The 17,852-nt window shown below is 46.4% G+C and overlaps 2 protein-coding genes across 12 annotated transcripts; one reads left to right on the top strand and one right to left on the bottom strand.

The window, feature by feature from the left end:
* Positions 1-3,400: 3,400 nt before the first annotated feature.
* On the top strand, positions 3,401-13,770 carry PHKG2 (phosphorylase kinase catalytic subunit gamma 2). 6 transcript variants are annotated; one of them, XM_011378638.2, is made up of 10 exons: positions 3,403-3,535; positions 3,933-4,047; positions 8,969-9,144; positions 9,430-9,484; positions 10,546-10,611; positions 10,695-10,858; positions 12,580-12,670; positions 12,756-12,909; positions 12,981-13,106; positions 13,207-13,770. In XM_011378638.2, the coding sequence occupies exons 1-10, from the start codon at positions 3,493-3,495 to the stop codon at positions 13,498-13,500; spliced, it is 1,284 nt and encodes a 427-aa protein (XP_011376940.2). In that variant the 5' UTR covers positions 3,403-3,492; the 3' UTR covers positions 13,501-13,770. The 6 variants fall into 6 exon arrangements, with proteins under 6 accessions (XP_011376945.2, XP_011376944.2, XP_011376946.2 ...); XM_011378639.2 differs by having other exon boundaries at positions 3,516-3,606; positions 3,935-4,047; positions 13,207-13,500; XM_011378641.2 differs by lacking the exon at positions 3,403-3,535 and adding an exon at positions 3,564-3,602 and having other exon boundaries at positions 3,935-4,047; positions 13,207-13,500.
* On the bottom strand, positions 4,090-17,738 carry CCDC189 (coiled-coil domain containing 189). Of its 6 annotated transcripts, none has more exons than XR_002776906.1 (10): positions 17,233-17,738; positions 16,905-16,936; positions 16,286-16,351; positions 15,949-16,118; positions 15,031-15,248; positions 14,868-14,937; positions 14,705-14,794; positions 13,925-14,083; positions 7,847-7,930; positions 4,090-4,105 (listed from the first exon to the last, which is right to left on the bottom strand). XR_002776906.1 is itself a non-coding variant. In XM_023522471.1 (9 exons), exons 1-9 carry the CDS (start codon positions 17,434-17,436, stop codon positions 7,911-7,913), a joined length of 1,029 nt encoding a protein of 342 aa, XP_023378239.1. In that variant the 5' UTR covers positions 17,437-17,738; the 3' UTR covers positions 7,279-7,910. The 6 variants fall into 6 exon arrangements, 4 of the variants coding, with proteins under 4 accessions (XP_023378239.1, XP_011376948.1, XP_011376947.1 ...); XR_002776905.1 differs by lacking the exon at positions 4,090-4,105 and adding an exon at positions 5,840-6,257; XM_023522471.1 differs by lacking the exon at positions 4,090-4,105 and having other exon boundaries at positions 7,279-7,930.
* Positions 17,739-17,852: the final 114 nt, after the last annotated feature.

Genomic DNA, 17,852 nt, shown 5'->3' with positions numbered 1-17,852 from the left:
CCTATGTATGGAGACTTCTATGATTATAACGAATTTTCATATCCTTTAACTTGGGCCTCATGATAATATTTTAAAGATTTTTATAATGACATTTATCACACATACAGGAAAATAGCCAAAACAAATTCACAGCTTAATAATTTCACACAAAGCGAACATATGAAAAACCACCATTCAGTCAGGTAATTCAACATTACTAGCACTCCAAAGCCTCTTTTATATCCTTTCTAATCACTACTTCCTTTTTCCTCACAGGTAACCACCATTCTGACCTCTAACAGTATAGTTTAGTTTTGCCTGCATTTGAACATTATATAAATGGATTCATATGTATTCTTTTTATGTCTGGCTTCTTTTACTTAACATTGTGAGATTCATCAATATTTGATGTAGCTGTCGTTTTCATTACTATATAGTGTTTCATTGTATGAATATATTGCAATTTATCCATTTTATATTGGTGGACTTTTTAGATGTTTCCATTTGGGGGATATTATGAATCCTGCTATGGACATTCTTGTACATTTCTCTTGGAGTACATGTGCCCTGAGAATGGAATTTTGGAGCTATTTCACCATAATTCAGAGACCAGCAGAGCACCTAGAAGAATTAGAGATATGGCACACTGGAGAGAGAAGATTAAAGGGAAGGCGAGGCATATGATAGTTGTCTTCAGTGTTTCAAAGTGCTCCCAGAAGGAAAAATGAAAAGAATCCATTGTTGGTCCTAGAGTTTAAAATTACAACAAGAGGTGGAAGCCATATATAGGGCAGTGGTTCTCAACCTTGGTTTCAACAGTGGAGCCACCTAGGGAGCCCTAAAACATTTATGCCTGGGCTATTTATCTCTAGAGATTCTGATTTAATTTGTGTGAGGTGCTGCCTGGTCAACAGGATAATTCATTCTAGAGAGATATTTACAGAAACTTTTTTAAAGCTAGTATTTGATGAATTCGTAACTTCAGTTTACTAGAAGAGAATATATCGCATTCCCCCAAACTGATTAAATGAGGTCTTGTTAATTTTTAACTATTTTGAAAAAAATTTCAAGCCAACAGAACAATAAAAGAACTTGTGTACTCTTTACCTAGATTTATAATTTTTACTATTTCCCCAGATTTGCTTTCTACCTTTCTAAATACACATATTGTTCTTGCTGAACCATTGGTAAATTGAAGGCCCTTTGTTCCTAAATACTTCATGATCTCCTAAGAACAAGGATATTCCCTCACATAACTATAGTACAGTTATGATTCAGAGAAGTTAACATCGATGTATGTCATATATAGTCCATATTCAAATTTGTCAGTTGTCCCAATAACATCCTTTAACAATTTCTGCTTTTTAAGGTTCAGTGTGGGAACATTTACTGCATTTTGTCATCTCTCTTCGGTCTTCAATTTTTAGTATGTCCTCATCCTTTTTTGTTTGTTTGTCTTTCATGCCATTTTTAAGGGCAGGCCAGTTTGTAGAATGTCCTCAATTTGGGTTGTATGTCTTCAGTACATCACATCAAGAGGTAGGTATATGATGCCAATTTGCCCTCTTATTGGTAGTAGTAACACTGACAGCTTGGTTAAGGTAGTATCTATCAGATTTATGCAAGGTAATGATACCTTTTTTCTTTCATAATTAAAAAATAATTTGTATAAATATCCTGTTTCTCAGCAAATTTTCACCAATAATTTTAATGCCATTTGCCCAAGTCAATTATGAGGCTCACAAAATGTTGATGTTTTAAGTTTATCATCCTACATTTATCAGTTGGCATTCTATGAATAAGGTCTTTTTCTCCATTATTTACAATTTTTAGTTGTCCATATTGTCTCAGATTGTTTTTTTAGTTGTTCGTTACATTCATTACTGTCATCCTTAAAATGTTTTTGTTGAGGTATAATTTACATAAAGTGCACAGATCTTAAGTGTACAGTTTGGTAAATGTGTTCATGTGAACACAACTGTGTAATACCACCTAGGTAAATAGGACATTTCTAGTACATCAGAAGACTCCCTCATGGCCCTCTGGGTCTTATTATTTCTGTCCTTGATCTTGGCCAGTGGAAACCCCTTCGACCTGGTTCTTGTGTCCTGACAAGTGCCCATCTTTCTTCACTTACTTTCTGGCACAAATTATTCCAGGCTTATCTTGCACTTTTTCTACCCCAGCCTGGGAATTGGCCATTTTTTCCAACGAGCCCAGGTTCCTTTTACTGAGGACCAGTACCTTGAAATCAGAATCTAGACACAAGCTATGCTCATTCTTCTGAGATATTGCTTCTAGGCCCTTTCAGAGGTTAAAGCTAGAAAATATCTATTTTAAATCTATTTCTAAAATTACACCTCCAATTTAAATCAAAGTTCTTTCTCTCCCCATTCCATACTCCAACAGTAAGAACCTTGGCTGCCACCTACATCAATGTTTATTCATTTACTCAATAAATATTTCAGAATATTTATCCCATTAATACTACCAAATGACAAGACTGCTAAGTAAAGTTCAAGATTTCTTTGTAATTATTGTCTTTTTATCGATGCTATGAAGTCAAAGTACTCCGTTATAAAGTTAACTTGGATTTGTTTTTCGCCTCTTAACATGGTTGCGATCCCAAAGTGACATTTCTAAAATAGTTGTTAGAAGATTAAATGAATTCATTCTGTTTCTTTTTCGCTGGAACATAGCTTCCACAAGGGTAGGGACTTCTTTTCTTCATTGCTGTTAGTCTAGCGCTTAGACGCTCAACAAATATTTGTTGAATGAGTAAGTGAATGCCAGGGTTGAGCTGTACACTGAGAAGGCTTATGAATCAAATCGCTCCTGGCAGAATCTCAGAACCTGGTAGGTTTAGAGTAGAGTGTGATATTCCCCAAGGCTTTTGTGAAGAGGGTGGTGGAAGATTGGGAAAACGTATAACCTCAGACGATGAGCGCTAGAGCTTTGGAGGTATTTAAGAGGAGTCGGAGCAGCCACAGGACGAGGCAGGCTCTTCAGGCTGACGGACCATGGCATATTCAAGTCCACACCAAGTGGCCAAGTTGGGGTCCAAGCTCTGTGCTCTGAACATTTTAACAGCTAGAGTCGGCCCCTCAAGGCAGGCGCTTTGGACCTGGCTGCTATTATAGAGCCGAATTCAGATAGGGATGCTGGGAGGAGACTGAGCGGGCCATGCTCATGTCCAGAAAGCGGAGGCGCAGCGAGCGAGTCCTGCATCCCGATTACCAGAGGTCATGCTTCTTGGTAAACCTAACTTCCGGGTTCGGTTCCAGGCCTACAACTTCACTGGTCAACAGATTCCGCCCTCTGTTGTCCCCCGCAGATGCCGTGCGCTGATTGGCCATATTTGAAGCCCGCCCTAGCGTCGAAGGCTTAGGTAACTCTGAGTTCCAACGCTCGCTCCAGCCTAGGGACTCTCGGCTTCCTATTGGACTATTAGTTTCCAATCGGAAGGTTTTTTGAACCGCAGTCTTAGGGCAGCGCTGGCTATTGGCAGGCAAGATGGGGGCGGGGCCTGAGGTGTTGCCGGCGCCTCCCGAGGGTAGGTAAGGGACTGGAGAACTCGGCGACTTAGCGTCCTAGCATCGACCCCGGCTTATCTCCCCGCCCCTGTGGGTGAGCCTGCGCGAGACCCCGGGCCCCCTCCCAGCGCTCACCCAAGTGCGCTTGCGCAGCAACAGCCGCTTGCCCGTATATCCCTTCCCTTATTCTCCACGCCTTTTCCCTCCCCCTTCCCCGTCCCCTTTCCTGTCCTGCCAACCCGTTCGCCCCCTAGGCCCTTTCGCGGGGTCTCCCCAGTCCCGCTCCTTCCCCCACCCCGTCCCCATCCCCCAGGATCCTGGCGCCTCAGCCGCAAGGCCTGTGCCTCCGCCAGCCGCGATGTGCGTCCTCTCAGAGTCTGTGGGCCTCCTTGCCCTCACTGCCCTCCGTTCCGTCCACACAGGCCCCCACCTCCTTCAGAATGACGCTGGACGTGGGACCGGAGGATGAGCTGCCCGACTGGGCCGCGGCCAAGGAGTTTTACCAGAAGTACGACCCTAAGGACGTCATTGGCAGGTAAGGCCACGGCCAGGGAGAAGTCGAAATACACAGTTCTTGCTAAGGCTGGATAGTCCTAAACGGGAAAGGTCAGCGGTTAATGGGGGAACGTTTGGTGTCTAGGCTATTATTCTGGGTTAACAACCCCCATTTATTCACAGATGTATTCATTTATGTGTTCAAACATAGTTGAAGTACCTACTGTGGGCCAGACAGAAAGCTAAACAGCAGGAGCGTAGGAGAGATGCTTATGCCCTGGAGGTACTCCAAGTGAAGTAACTGAAAGAGACACCTGAACATTCAAAAGTATCAAGCTGTGTATAAAGTGCTGTGGGGTCTCAGAAAACCACAGCTTCCCAGAAGAGGTGATAGTTGGGTCTTGAAAGATGAATAGGAGTTCAGCATGCAGAGAATAGAAGGAAGGTCTCACCTGTAGAGGTAGTGGCAGATACATTTATTTATCAAAGGTTTTCTAAGCGTTTGCAGTGTGCTGGGTGCACTGTGGTAGGCACTGGGGATACAAGACCCACAAGGTTTCTGTTCTGGAAATTATATTCTAGTGAGTCAGACAGTCAACATGGAAACAAGATAAAGATCAATGTAAGTGCTATAGAGAAAATAAATAGGATGAAGGAACAAGAGTAATGAGGCTGAGCCTTGAGGATGAGAATGAACAGGGCATGAGCTGAGGCAAGATCTATTCTGGACAGAGGGAATAGCAAGTACAAAGGGCCTATTCAAGCAATGAGTATAATGTCTAGAAGTGGGGAAAGGAGGAGGAAATTGGAGAAGGTAAATAGAGAGGTTAGATTATGTAAGGCCATAAGCCATGATAAGGAATTTAAATTTTAATGAAACTTATTGTTTCAAACAAGGTAGTAACATGATCTGATCTACATTGCTGTGATTTGTGGGCTAGGAAGTTAACCTTTCTATGCTGCAGTTTCTCTATTGTAATTGTTAATAAAATAGATCCTACTTTGTAGGTTGCTGTGAGGATGGAAAGAGTTAATATTATATTCTTAGAATACTTCCTGGCACATGGTAAGTTCTCAATACAGGTGTGTTATTACAGTTAAGAAATATCATTCTGGCTCTTACGTAGAGAATGGATAGGAGCAGGGCAAGAATGGAAGCATAGAGACCAGTTAGGAAGCTACTGATTCATTCAGGCGAGTGATAGTGATGTTTTAAGACCAGAGTGGTGGTGGTAGAGATGGAGAGAAGTGGATAGATTTAAGTGATGGTTTAAAGGAGACTGATACAATTTCCTGAAGGATTAGGTATGAACTGTGAGGGAAAGAGAAGAAAACCAAATAACTTCTAAGGCTTGGGTTTGAGCGCTTGAGTACCATTTATTGAAATAGAGAAGACTGAGGAAGATCAGACTGTGGGGAGGGGCAAGCAAGTCAAGAGTTAGTTAGTTCCCTTTTGGGAATGTTAAATTTGAGACATACAACTGGAACTGTCAGGTGGGTCTGTGAGTCTGGAACTCAAGGGAGAGAGCTGGGCTAGAGCTATAAAGTTGGGAGATGTCAGCATGTATATAGCAGGTGAGAGAATATAAATGGAGAAATGAAAGAGTCTAGGCTCAGGCCCTGGGGCATATCTTCATTAGGGCTTAGAGAATGAGAAACTAGCAAGGGAGACTAAAGAAGTGCCATCTGTGGCACTCCCCACCCCCAAGGAGCTGGAGGACACACCAACATGGGGGAGGGGTGGCGGCTGCCATTTTAGGGCAGGACTTGGCCTGAGACCAGTGAGTCCTGCCGGCCCCTCTCCCAAGGTCTTTCTCTCTGGCACTGCCTCAGCCAGTTCACAGTTTTGTAAGAAAACCAAAGAGCATGGGGTGCTGCAGTGGGGTGGACCCAGAGTTCCAGCATAGATGAAGATCAGACACTGATTTCACACCTGTTAGTGATGATCACTACAGAAAAATGAAGAATTCAGAAACCGACCGTAAGCTCAAGGTGAGCTACAAAAACAGGAATAAAAATTTAAAGACTTGGAAAAGAATTCCAGCAACATCAAACCAAGCAGCAGGTTGCTCATAAATCCCAGGACCTCCACCACATCCATAGACAGATAGAGGGCCATCCCCACTGCAACCTCTACCCGCAGGAATTGCTCCTTCTCCTACTTCTTTATCCTCTACTAAATGGTGTATCGGCCCACCACCATCACCTTTGTTCAGGGATCTTCTGCTCCAGGATCACCACCTGCTCTAACTTAGAAAACAAAACAAAAAAATGTGTAAACAAAACAAAAAAAATGTATAAACCTGACCACTCCCCCTAATAAATGAATGAATGAATGAATGAATGAATGAAAGAGATGCCATCTGTGAGTTAGAAAGAACGCAGGAAGAATGTGCTGCTGGGAGGTTGGCATGATCTACTGCAACAAATACTGAGGCTAGGAAAGCAGACAGAGATGTGTCCATCAGATTTGTGATATCTAAAAGATATCACATGGACACGTCGTAAAGGCCATTGGAATCAGGAATTCTGGAGAGAAATGGAGGCTCAAGACAGTGTAGCAGGAGTCTATTTACACATAGTTGGTATTTAAAGCCCCTGGGACTGCATGGAGGTCACCAGGGGAGAGTATTGGGAAAAGAAAAGAATAGAGCTGAGGTTCAAGTCCTGAGCAGCAGGGTTTTAGTACTAGCAATATTCCTTGTCTCCTTGGTCTATCTTTTCCTTTTGTTTTTTTCTGCATAGTAAATTACCTGCACACTCACTAATTTACCAGAGTACCAGTCTCTTCTTGTATAAAGGCCAGCAGCTTTTAAAGAGTGTGGCACTTTCTGGAAAGTGGTGATAAGTTATAAATCACAAAAACAAGGATTGAATAGCAGGGTTATAGCTATAGAGATGAGGCTGAAAAGACAGACCATTTGGTGAAGGCCTTGAATGAAAGGTGAAGGAATTGGGATTTGATTTTGATCTTATAGGTAATAGGGAGGCAGTATGGGGAAAAAAAAAAAATTTTGAATGCATTCCACAGTTGACTATAGGGGTGAAAGTATTTAGGTATCATTTTAAAAAAGGATAGTTGCTCTAGGCGTTCTGCTGAGGAATGAGGGAACACTTAGAGAATTTAAGCTGGGAAGTAGTTAAGCAGCGAATGACATGATTGGCGCTGTTTCAAGAAGCTAATTCTAAAAGCAGTGTAGCAGATGGTTTGCAGTGGCTGTGATTGGCAGCAGGGAGATCAGTTAGGAGGCTGCTGTGGTTGTGGGGGTGGAGTACTAGGGAACAGATTTGAGAGATCCATAGAATGGACTGGACTTGTTGGATGTGATAGATTGTGAAGGAGAGGGAGAAGCCAAGAATGGTTTCAAGATTTCTGGTTTGGTAGTCTGATTGAATGGCATTGCCATTAATTGAGATCAGGAATGTGGTTTGAGGAGCTAGTTTCAGGGGAGGATGAGGTGTTCAGTAGTCCCAATGAGTGTGAGATATCTAGGACCATCAGGAAGTGGTCTTCAGTAAGACATGTTGGCCTAACATCTGGGCATGAAGGTTGAAGTCATGGAGGTCGATAAGATTACTGAGGAAGAGTATGTATGGCCTGAGAACAGGGGGAAGGATGGGATGTTGGAGAAGTCTTAAGCTTTAAAGGTAGAGGGTGGCCGAGAACAAGGTACTGGGGTGTATCAGTAGAAAGAATTTGTACTTTGAGTCTGAAGACCTGGATTTCCCATGTAAACAGTTGTGATACATAGTAAGAAGGCTTAAGAGTGAATGCTTTTACAGGTAAAATGCTGTCTGATGCCAGAGAAGGGAGTGGTCCCTTCTTGCTGGAGACTTACCAAAGAATCGGAGGAAGTAGCATTTACTTCGGGCCTTAAAGCAGAGATTCTTAGCTGGATGGCTTCAGGTAGTCTTTGAATCCCCTGAAATTGTAAAAATGTATGTATGTGGCAGAGGTCTCAAGCTTTCAACAGATTCTCAGGTTCATTAAAAGATGAGTAATAATTAGACTAGTGTCTCAAACTCATAACCTTAGTGGTTGGGGAGGAAATTAAAACTGTGAAGTAGCTAAGAGTAAGATAATAGGAAGTGGTGAACATTGTGGCAGCTAGAGGGTTCTTGTCCTTGCGAATTCAGCTTTGAAAAGAACATTGCACTGACCAAAATATAATCTATCTGTGGGCTGTGTTTGGTCATAGGGTTAATAGTTTGAATCTCTTGATCGAACTAGAGATATAGGTGACAGGCATTGTAAGCAAAGGATGTTGTGTAAGGGCAAGGAGGCCATGAGAGCACAGCAGTAAAGTTATGTGAAGGGCAGCTAAGGAACAAGCATGCAAAATGTGGTGTGAGGTAAGATCCTGGAAAGATTTGTATCTTAGCCCGAGGTACTCGTAGGGGGATATATGGAGTTGGTGACAGAGCCCAAGCAAGAAAATTTGTCTAGGACTTTCTCTTTACAATGGGCTTTCCTGTCTCTACCTCATTAATCCTTTCAAAATGTTGTTGGCTACATTTCAGAGGTGGCTAAGCAGAAGCCCAGTATTTATTTGGAGCCTCCTATGCTTGACATAATGTAGGGGAACTTTGGGATTTGGATGAGGTAATCAGGGAAGTGTGAGTAAAATTTGGAGGGAGGCTTAGATCATTTCTTCCCACTTTCTTCTTGTGGGGTTTCGGGGCAAAGAGCAGCTTCTGGGGCTCAGTGTGAAAAGGACTTGTTGAGGTTTAATGATGGAGGTTGTGGCAGAGCTTAGGACCCCTGCCGGTCTTCCCTGTGAGCTTTGTACTGGGTACTCAGGTTGCTTGCTGTAGCTATTGTGAAGCTACTGTAGGCCAGGATGAGCTCCTCGCAGGTTGCCTTGTATTTGAGGCAGTGTATTTGAGGATACTGAGGCTCTACTCTGCGTTGAAATGAGAGAACAGGGGACCCTGACTCATGTGTTGTCTGACTCTGGCAGAGGAGTAAGCTCTGTGGTCCGCCGTTGTGTTCATCGAGCTACTGGCCATGAGTTCGCGGTAAAGATCATGGAGGTGACAACTGAGCGACTAAGTCCTGAGCAGCTGGAGGAGGTGCGAGAAGCCACGCGGCGAGAGACTCACATCCTTCGCCAGGTCGCTGGCCACCCCCACATCAGTGAGGCTGCATTCCCTGCTCCTGTTAGCTGACAACCAACTCCTGCTGGCCCAGCCCACCACCCACTCCCCACCACATCCCCAACATTGCCTCTACCCCTCTGCTCCCTTCCTCCTGGCTCTGCTCCACCTCGAAGTGTAGCTAGCCTTTGGGGTCCCTACTGCCTCCTTTGGTTCTCCTTCCTTCCCAGTAATAGCCCACTGCTGCCTCAGGGTGGAAAGCCCCTTTAATATGTATCTGCTCCTTTCCATCTCTGTCTCTCTGCCTTTCTGCCTCTTTCCCCAGTCACTCTCATCGATTCCTACGAGTCTTCTAGCTTCATGTTCCTGGTGTTTGACCTGTGAGTATCTCCGTGCCCTGATCTGAGAAGCCTCCTCTTCCCCTCCATGCATGGCCTCAGCCTTATAGCGCAGTGGGCTGAAGCCCACTCTGCTCACATCTTCCTCTGCTCCAGCTAGGGCCTACATGCCCTTTCCTGGGTGCCCTGATTGAGGCAAGTTCTTCAAGAGTAATAGTGATCAGTCAAATGCAAAGGGTCTTTATGACCCAAGGGGTCCTATTCCAGTCCTTTATGGCAGAGGGTTAGCAGGGAAGAAAGGGCTGATTTAAGAGGAGAGTGTCATGTGGGAGCTAACCACTTATAAAGCAGATTCTCCCTCACTAGTCTCATTGTTTAACACCCTATACTAGTGTCCATCTCTGCCCATCAATTTTTTTTCTGGTCAGTCTGAATCTGAATGTCAAATGTTATACAATATAATACAAACCAATTACAAAGTTACTTCAAAAGAATAGTTTGACTATCAAATATTTAAGAGGGGCCCTTGGAAAAAATTCAGTCTTCATACAGAAATGACCCTCTGCAAAAGTCTGAAGGGAGGTAGAAAGTGTCTTTTACCATCGTGTAATTTTGCAGAACAATGATACTCCCCAAAATACCTGATGTGTTCTTCATATTTCAAGGAGTGATGCAGAGGTGCAATTATAATCTCAATTTTTAAAGAGAAGACAAACAAAATTCAAAATAAGGTCCTATTCAATGTTTTTGCGACTATTAACTGAAATTTTGGTCAGTGGTATAAATAGATTCACTTTAAAAGGCCTTTTCTGGGTATTAGATAACAAGGACCTCCTTTAAATTATTGGCACAAGAAGGCACTTATTCTTGCTAAAATGGCCCCCTCATGGCACAGTGCAGGTATTTCAACTGCCAACCCCTAGGCCAAACTGCCCCTGGCATTCAGCTCATTCCTCTAGTGTTCTGTCTTGAGACCCTTTATTTTGTCTACAGAAGAATCTCTCTTTACTGGCCTCTTCCATAGTATTTTCTGTGCGCACCGGCTTATTTTCGCAACCTCCACTGTGAGGGGCACCTACTTGCCTACCATTCCTATTCCTTAGGATGCGGAAGGGAGAGCTGTTTGACTATCTCACAGAGAAGGTGGCCCTTTCAGAAAAGGAAACCAGGTAAAGGCTGAGCCTGCAGCCCCTAGGGTGAGCAGGGAGTGGGGTGGGGTAGGGAGAAGCAGAGGAGACTGCACCTCCCCCAGGTCCATCATGAGGTCTCTGCTGGAAGCAGTGAGCTTTCTCCATGCCAACAACATTGTGCACCGAGACCTGAAGCCTGAGAATATTCTCCTAGATGACAATATGCAGATCCGACTTTCAGATTTTGGGTTCTCCTGCCACTTGGAACCTGGCAAGAAGCTTCGAGGTGAGGGGACCTGGTGCCCTAAGAGGCTTAAAAGGGAAGAAGACCCAGACCTGAGGCTGGTTTGGCTGGGTCTGAGAACTGAGTCCCAGGTACCAAGGAAAGGGAAGTCAGCACTTGCCAAGCACCCTCTGGGTGCAGAGCCTGTGTGCAACTCAGAGTGGGTTTCCTGACATGAGGAGGATGGAGACAGATGAGCGAGCAGATTAGTGGCACCCAGCAGGGGCTAGGGAGCATGCTGGGGAAGTCAGGAGGAAGGAACACCTGATTTAGCTGGATGGACCCCCAGGGCAGGGGGCTTCAGAGCTGTGCCTTGGGAGGCTGGGTTTACCCCAGGAGGAAAGAGGGAGAGGGGAATAGCAGGGCTCAGCTGCACACATGGAGTCTGCACACACACCACCACAGTGTGTGGTCTAGGTGCTACGAGGAGTCTGATATGGCCAGACAGTACTTCTCACCTGGTACACTGGGACTTGGGGTCACCCAGTGTTAATACATTTGTTGTGACAAATATTTCTGGTGCAAATGGAAAACTAAACAAAGTTCATCTGTGGGATTCCTCAGAGCTTTTAATACGCTATTTTCTCTCAGTGGCTTTGCACTAGATTTAATAGCTAGCATTTACTGGACACTTACTGTGAGCTAGGCACCACACTGAGTCTTCACAGCATTTATTTTCCTAGATCCTCTCAACTCTGTGTAATAGTATTTGTATCTACGTTTTATAGATGTGTTGTAACTTGCCCAAGATCACGTAACTGAGACTTGAACTTGGGCAGTCTGACTCCAGAGCTCATACTGATTAAGATCTGTGGACTTAACGTCTTACAGATGCTGCGCTTTGTTTCCTTTGGGCTTCCACATACACTTTTCCCCATTTTGGAATCACTTTTGCCCCTGCCCATTCTACCCTCTCCCTTAGTTTCGGTAATTCAGGCTTCACTTTAAATCTCTAGGTCAGGTTAGATCTCCTTTTTTTTTAGTTCTTTACTCCCTTCATGTCACACATCTTACTCCATTAGTTTCTCATTTGCTTTCTGGTAGACAGTCTGGTAAGGGCACATCTAGTTTACCACTGTCTTGTATGGTGCTTGGTACATGGTAGGCAACAAATATTTGGTATAGGAATGGATTTCCCAGGAGAGTCATTTTCAGTTTAGGCCTAGTAAGATCTCCTGGAAGTGTGCCATGGAATAGTTTGGAAGTTGCTGAGAATTGGTGCCTGAGGTGGTAGAAGAAATGAATATAGGCTTCAATCAAGTCATGGAGGGCTCTGTGCTGTAGTAGACTTGACCCTAAGGCCATAATGGGGAGCCAGGGAAGAGTTTTAAACAAGGGACTTACCTAGTATGTTTTGGAAGAAGTCCCATACTCCTGCTCATTCCCCTTGGTTTGAATGGTAGTTCAGCTAACCAGTTTAGAAATTTTAAGACTAGATTTGGGCAGGAAGGAATGCAGAAAAGATTTGTTTTCCATGTGTTGTATATGTAAAAATGTGGTAACATGGTGTGTGAGGAGTGGCTAGGTCGGCTTGGCTAGAGGGTTGGGTAGGCAAGTGATACAGTTGGGTAGGACCTTGAAGTCAATCCAAAAATCTGGTTTTCCCAGGAAGGCCACCAGGAGCCTTAGCAGATATTTGAGTTGTTCAGCAGGGTCAGGATCTAGTACTGAGACTTGGCAGAGGGCTGGTTGGCATCCCATCAATCTCAGCCCTCTCTCCCCAGAGTTGTGTGGGACCCCAGGGTATCTAGCACCAGAGATCCTTAAATGCTCCATGGATGAAACCCACCCAGGCTACAGCAAGGAGGTCGACCTGTGAGTTTCTGGTCTGCCCTGCCTTCCTCTGTGTACTGTCATTTGCCCAGTACCTAGTCCTGCCTGACTTTGGTCTCTTTCCCAGCTGGGCCTGTGGGGTCATCTTGTTCACACTCCTGGCTGGCTCACCACCATTCTGGCACCGGCGCCAGATCCTGATGTTACGCATGATCATGGAGGGCCAGTACCAGTTTAGTTCACCTGAGTGGGACGATCGTTCAAATACCGTCAAAGACCTGGTGAGTTGGGGCCATGAGGGAGCAAGGAGGGAGGACCAAGAGCTGCCCCTCATGTTCTGGGGTTACCCTAGATCTCGAGACTGCTGCAGGTGGACCCTGAGGAGCGCCTGACAGCTGAGCAAGCCCTACAGCACCCCTTCTTTGAGCGTTGTGAAGGCAGCCAGTCCTGGAAGCTCACCCCTCGACAGCGGTTCCGGGTAAGCCTAAGAGTGTCAGGGTCTGGGTCTGATCTTCTGTCCCATGATCTTTCTCCTATGGCAGATGCTGCACTGGAGTTCACACTTCTCCCCTTCCCAGGTGGCAGTGTGGACAGTGTTGGCTGCTGGACGAGTGGCCTTAAGCACCCACCGTGTACGGCCACTGACCAAGAGTGCACTGTTGAGGGACCCTTATGCACTGCGGCCAGTGCGGCGCCTCATTGACAACTGTGCCTTCCGGCTCTATGGGCACTGGGTGAAGAAGGGTGAGCAGCAGAACCGGGCGGCGCTCTTCCAGCACCGGCCTCCTGGGCCTTTTCCCATCATGGGGCCTGAAGAGGAGGGGGACTCAGCTGCTATCATTGAGGATGAGGCCATGCTGGTCCTGGGCTAGCATATCAGGCCTGGGGAATCCCAGAAAGCAGGACTCTCCAAAACGAGGATTTTTATCATTCCAGCCACTCTGGGCTCTGGCGTCAGGCCCACCTGCCTAGCCAGGCCCACCACTGATCATACTATCATGAAGACCAGCCCTGTACACCTACCCCCCACTGGCCAGGGCTTTGAGAGCGGAGCTGAGGTGGAAGGGAGCCACTCAGAATGCCATACCTGGCCTTGTTAGTGCTGCCTGTGCTGTGTATGCAATAAAATCTGTTACATGCCAGGGGGAGCCAGTGCCCTATGTCTGTTGTCTGGCTTTGGCAGGGAAGCCCAGAAAGGTGCTTGGAAGGGCGGGGGGTGGGGGAGCGGGGATGGGGCCACTCTAGCCCAGGCCTTTATTGGAAAAAACGCTGGGGGTCACTTGGTCTTGTTCTTGCCTTTGCCTGGAGGTAGCTGGAAGGGCTGCTCTAGTGAGGTCAACTTGCTGTTGAGCCTCTCCTCACTGGCCTTGAACCGCTCCTCCACCAGCTGTTGGAGCTGCCCCAGCTCCTTGTTCAGCTGGGTCTTGATATAGGCTCGAAGGATGGAGACCTGGCCTGCAGGGGCAGGAAAGAAAGGGCAGGTCAAGAGAGATGCTGCCTGGGGCTGAAGAATTGCCCCTAGCTGAGCAAATATAATTTCCAAGGCACCCCTTGGGACTACACAGGTGACAGTGTTGCTTCAGTTCAGGAAATGTCAGCCAGCCCTTCTGTGAAAGAGAGGTGGGCAGAATGGCTATGCCAGACTTTCTGGATTGCTACGTAGTAACTCTGTGACCTTAGGCTGGTGATTTAACCTTTCCATGCCTTAGTTTCCTCTTGTGTAAGAAATGGATAGTGATAGCAGCTAGCATCTAGGATTGAGGGAGGATTAAATGGGTTAATATATGTAAAATACTTAAAGTTAGCCTGGCACATAGTATTGCCAAATATGTGCTAGCTATTATTGTCATAGAATCATCCTATTACTGTTTTATAATCATCCTTTTCTGGAGTTCTTGCCTCATGTTGAGCAGCTCTGCTTTTATCTGTTTGTCATCTTGGACTTCTACATAAGGAATCCTTTGGAGAAAGGACACCATGACTGAAACAAGAAGTCTGACATCCTGATGTGATCTAAACCCTTCAATTTACACCTGCCTAAAGTCACTGGGGACCCTGACCCCTCCAAGTCCTCACTTGGCTCTTGTTCTGGCTCGACCTCTATTTCCAGTTCCTCTTCCTGTGGTGTGACTGCCTGCTCCTCCACCTCCTTGCTGCCTTCTTTCTCTGCAAGCCAGAAGCAGGAAGAAACTTCAGCCCCAGGCCCAGGCCCAGGCCCAGCCCTGGCTTTCTCCCTTACCTGTCTCATCCTCTGGCCAGAGCTTGCGTTGCTGTAGCCCCATATAAGTCAAAGATAGATCCAGCCGTACCTGGGAAGAGGAAGACGGCAGCTGAAAGGAGGGCACCTGCATTGAGGGAATGAGGGAAGATGAAAGGTGGTCTCATAGCCCATGGTGCAGTACCTGGGGTGTGAAGACATATTTGTAGAGCTTGAAGTGGCGGAAATAGGTGTTGACCACATAATCTGCCAGAGCCAGCAGCTGTTCCTCCTTAAAGAGGTCGATACTAAAGGGGGGCCGCTGTAGGAGTGATTGGGAGTAAGAAGACTGACCACCTCCTGAAGCCCTGGCCTTTTCTCCAAGTGTCCGGCAGTCCAGGGGAAGGGAGGTCCCCCTGTGGCCTTCAGAGGAAGATGAGGGTGATGAGTGTGACTGCACTAGCCTTAATCTCAGGGAGAGTGAAGATCTAGTTCAGGGGAACTGACCCTGACTCCATGGCAAAAAAGAACACTGGTGAAGTAGCGGTAACATTCCTCCACGTTGCCCAAGGGGGTTGCTGGGAGGAAAAGCAAGATGTGACAGTGAGTCACCTCTCTGATAATCATTCATTTCACTCAATAGCTACTTACTGAGCATGAGCTTTAGAAGTGGCCAGATCTAGGTTTAAGTATTGGCTTTTTTTCATTAATTCACTCAACAAATATTGAGTACCCACTATGACTGTTTGGGGCACTAAACAAGAAAGATATAATCTTGCCCGTAAGAGGCTTATACTCTAGTATAAATGACATACAGTAAACCAAGAAATACATAATTTCATCTCTTGTAAACATTCTGAAGAAAACCAATTCTGAGAATAAAGGAGGAAAAGCATGAGTTATTTTACTGAGCGCTGCATATGTTTACATATGTTACATATACTTCTCAGAACAGTCTCATAAAATTAGTGGTGTATGCTTTCTATAGATGAAATAACTTGTGTGTATTAATACTGCTCATAGTGACAGGACAGAACCCTTACTTCTACTTCTCACAGTCACTCGTGCTATCCAGCCTCCTCCTCCCTTGGGCTCAAACCTTCCATTAGCCTCCTCCTCTCACCAACACAGGCCTTGTGAAGATCTTGAAGCAGGGCACAAGCCGCTGATGTCTGCTCCAGTGAGAAGCCCTGCTGACGGCAAAAGATGAGTGCATGGGAGAAGAGATCCAGGGTGATGGCATCTCGCAGGCTCAGCTCAGGACAGCCTAGCCCCAACAGCTCGGCCAGCACCCTTGGGAAGGAGAGAGGGAGGAGTGAGTGACAACGGGAGCCTCCCTTCACTACTCTGCACTAGTACAGGGCATGCTTTGGAGCCAAGCGTTCCTCATGCCTTCCCAGCCCACCCTCAGCCTTTCTCACAAGCTAACTCTTCCCTTCCCTGCTCCCCACGCCCCATACTCCCTCATCTCCTCAACGTTGGCTGTCTTCTCCAGCCTGTGCATGGAATGGATGTCCAGGTACTTCCTGTCATAGGAAAAGAGGAGAAAAGTTGTTGGTAACCCTTATGCATTAGTCGCATGGCAGGGCTCGGGCTAGGGCACTTAACAGGGAACCGGGAGACCTGAGATTGAAGTTCAGCCCCCTCCACTAACTACTTCCTTCTCTGGGCTTCACTTTTTCTATCTGTAAACATCAGGTATGATATGGCCTAAATGAACTCTTGTTCATTACAAAGCCTAAGGTTAGGGAACTTGAGCTCTTGTCTGCTGTCACTCCCTTGATGTCTGACCTTTGGTAAGTCCCCTCATGGGCCTCAATGTCCCAGTTTGTACAATGCTCCACAGCAGCTGTGATATTCCCTTTACATCTTCAGTCTTTGGCACCCTTCCCACATTCTCTCTTTGGACTGGGGAGGCAGGAGAGCTGGCTTCTAGTCACCTTGGGTAACTGCATCTCGGCCTCAGTCTCATTTACAAAGTAGGGATGCCCTGGCTCTTTGACAGGACAGTTAGGGAGGCACTAAAGGAGTAATGGCAAGGGTGAAGTGTAACTTTCCCCCAAGACTCTTCACACTCACCACATGCAGATCCGGGGCTGGGGCAGCGGAGGCTGTGGAGAGAAAGCGGAATGGACCAGGGCCCTAGTCCCTGTCCCGTCGCAAATCTCCAGCGGGTCTGAGAACTCGCTAACTTGCCTTCTCATCTTAAGGACTATGAACGAGGAACGCCGGCGGGTTGGGCTTCATCAGAACTAAGTACTATACTATTAATGAGCATATTAACAACCGGGGTCACACACCCGCCTCTTCACCAAGGCAGCCCAGGAAACATCTTGAACGTTAGTAAACATAACGACAGAGCCCTTTTATAAAAATTCATGAGCGGACCACTCTGTCCCGCCCTCACCGGGAACAAGTTGGCTGCAGGATCTTCATCTGCTTCCACCGAGACCGCAGTCCCCGACTGGGTCCGCAAACCTGTTCTCATACATGTAGCCGATTCATCCACTGAGCTGAGGTCCTCCTCGGGTTCCCGCCGCAGTTCGCAGGGCTGTTCAAGCTCCGACGGCATTCTCAGTCTCTGGAATTGGCTGGACTTATGGCGGATCATCTCTTCGCTCCTCCGTACTGCGGCCTCTATCCTGCTTCTGTTCTGGGACAACCGGTTCTCAGGCAGAATTTCCAAAGCCTGACCCTCTCTATCCACGCTTCAGCCAACCTACGCGGCTGAGAGGCCGGGCGCAGCCAATCCGCTGGGGGAGTCTCCTTAGGTCTCAACCGTGACCGTTGCTAAGAGGCTCGGGGAAAAAAAGAGAAAGTGTAGTACTCTCGCCAATAAGTGAGAAGAGAATGCGCATGCCTAGTAAGTTGCAAACCCCGCCCCTGTGCCTGTCTTCAAAGTTGCTAATAGGGGCCAGGCGATGTCATTAGGGGTGGGGAGTGGGCGTGTGGTTGTCAGTTACCATGGGAACTGACTACTGGCCAATCACCAAGAGAAAGGAGGCGTTCTGGAAGAAACCAAACCGG

Source organism: Pteropus vampyrus, unplaced genomic scaffold (assembly GCF_000151845.1).
Source record: "Pteropus vampyrus isolate Shadow unplaced genomic scaffold, Pvam_2.0 Scaffold347, whole genome shotgun sequence".
NCBI classification, from domain to species: domain Eukaryota; kingdom Metazoa; phylum Chordata; class Mammalia; order Chiroptera; family Pteropodidae; genus Pteropus; species Pteropus vampyrus.
This window is presented reverse-complemented; position numbering and strand designations above follow the sequence as displayed.

Coding starts and splice junctions, on each gene's coding strand:
- CCDC189 (XM_023522471.1), bottom strand. CDS start 17,436: ATGATCCGCCATAAGTCCAGCCAATTCCAGAGACTGAGAATGCCGTCG. Junction 16,352..16,904: donor CAGCCCCGGATCTGCATGTG/GTGAGTGTGAAG, acceptor TTCCTATGACAG/GAAGTACCTGGACATCCATT. Junction 7,931..13,924: donor CCAGCTACCTCCAGGCAAAG/GCAAGAACAAGA, acceptor TTACAATTTCAG/GGGATTCAAAGACTACCTGA.
- PHKG2 (XM_011378638.2), top strand. CDS start 3,493: ATGGGGGCGGGGCCTGAGGTGTTGCCGGCGCCTCCCGAGGGTA. Junction 3,536..3,932: donor GCCGGCGCCTCCCGAGGGTA/GGTAAGGGACTG, acceptor TTCCGTCCACAC/AGGCCCCCACCTCCTTCAGA. Junction 12,910..12,980: donor CAAATACCGTCAAAGACCTG/GTGAGTTGGGGC, acceptor GGGTTACCCTAG/ATCTCGAGACTGCTGCAGGT.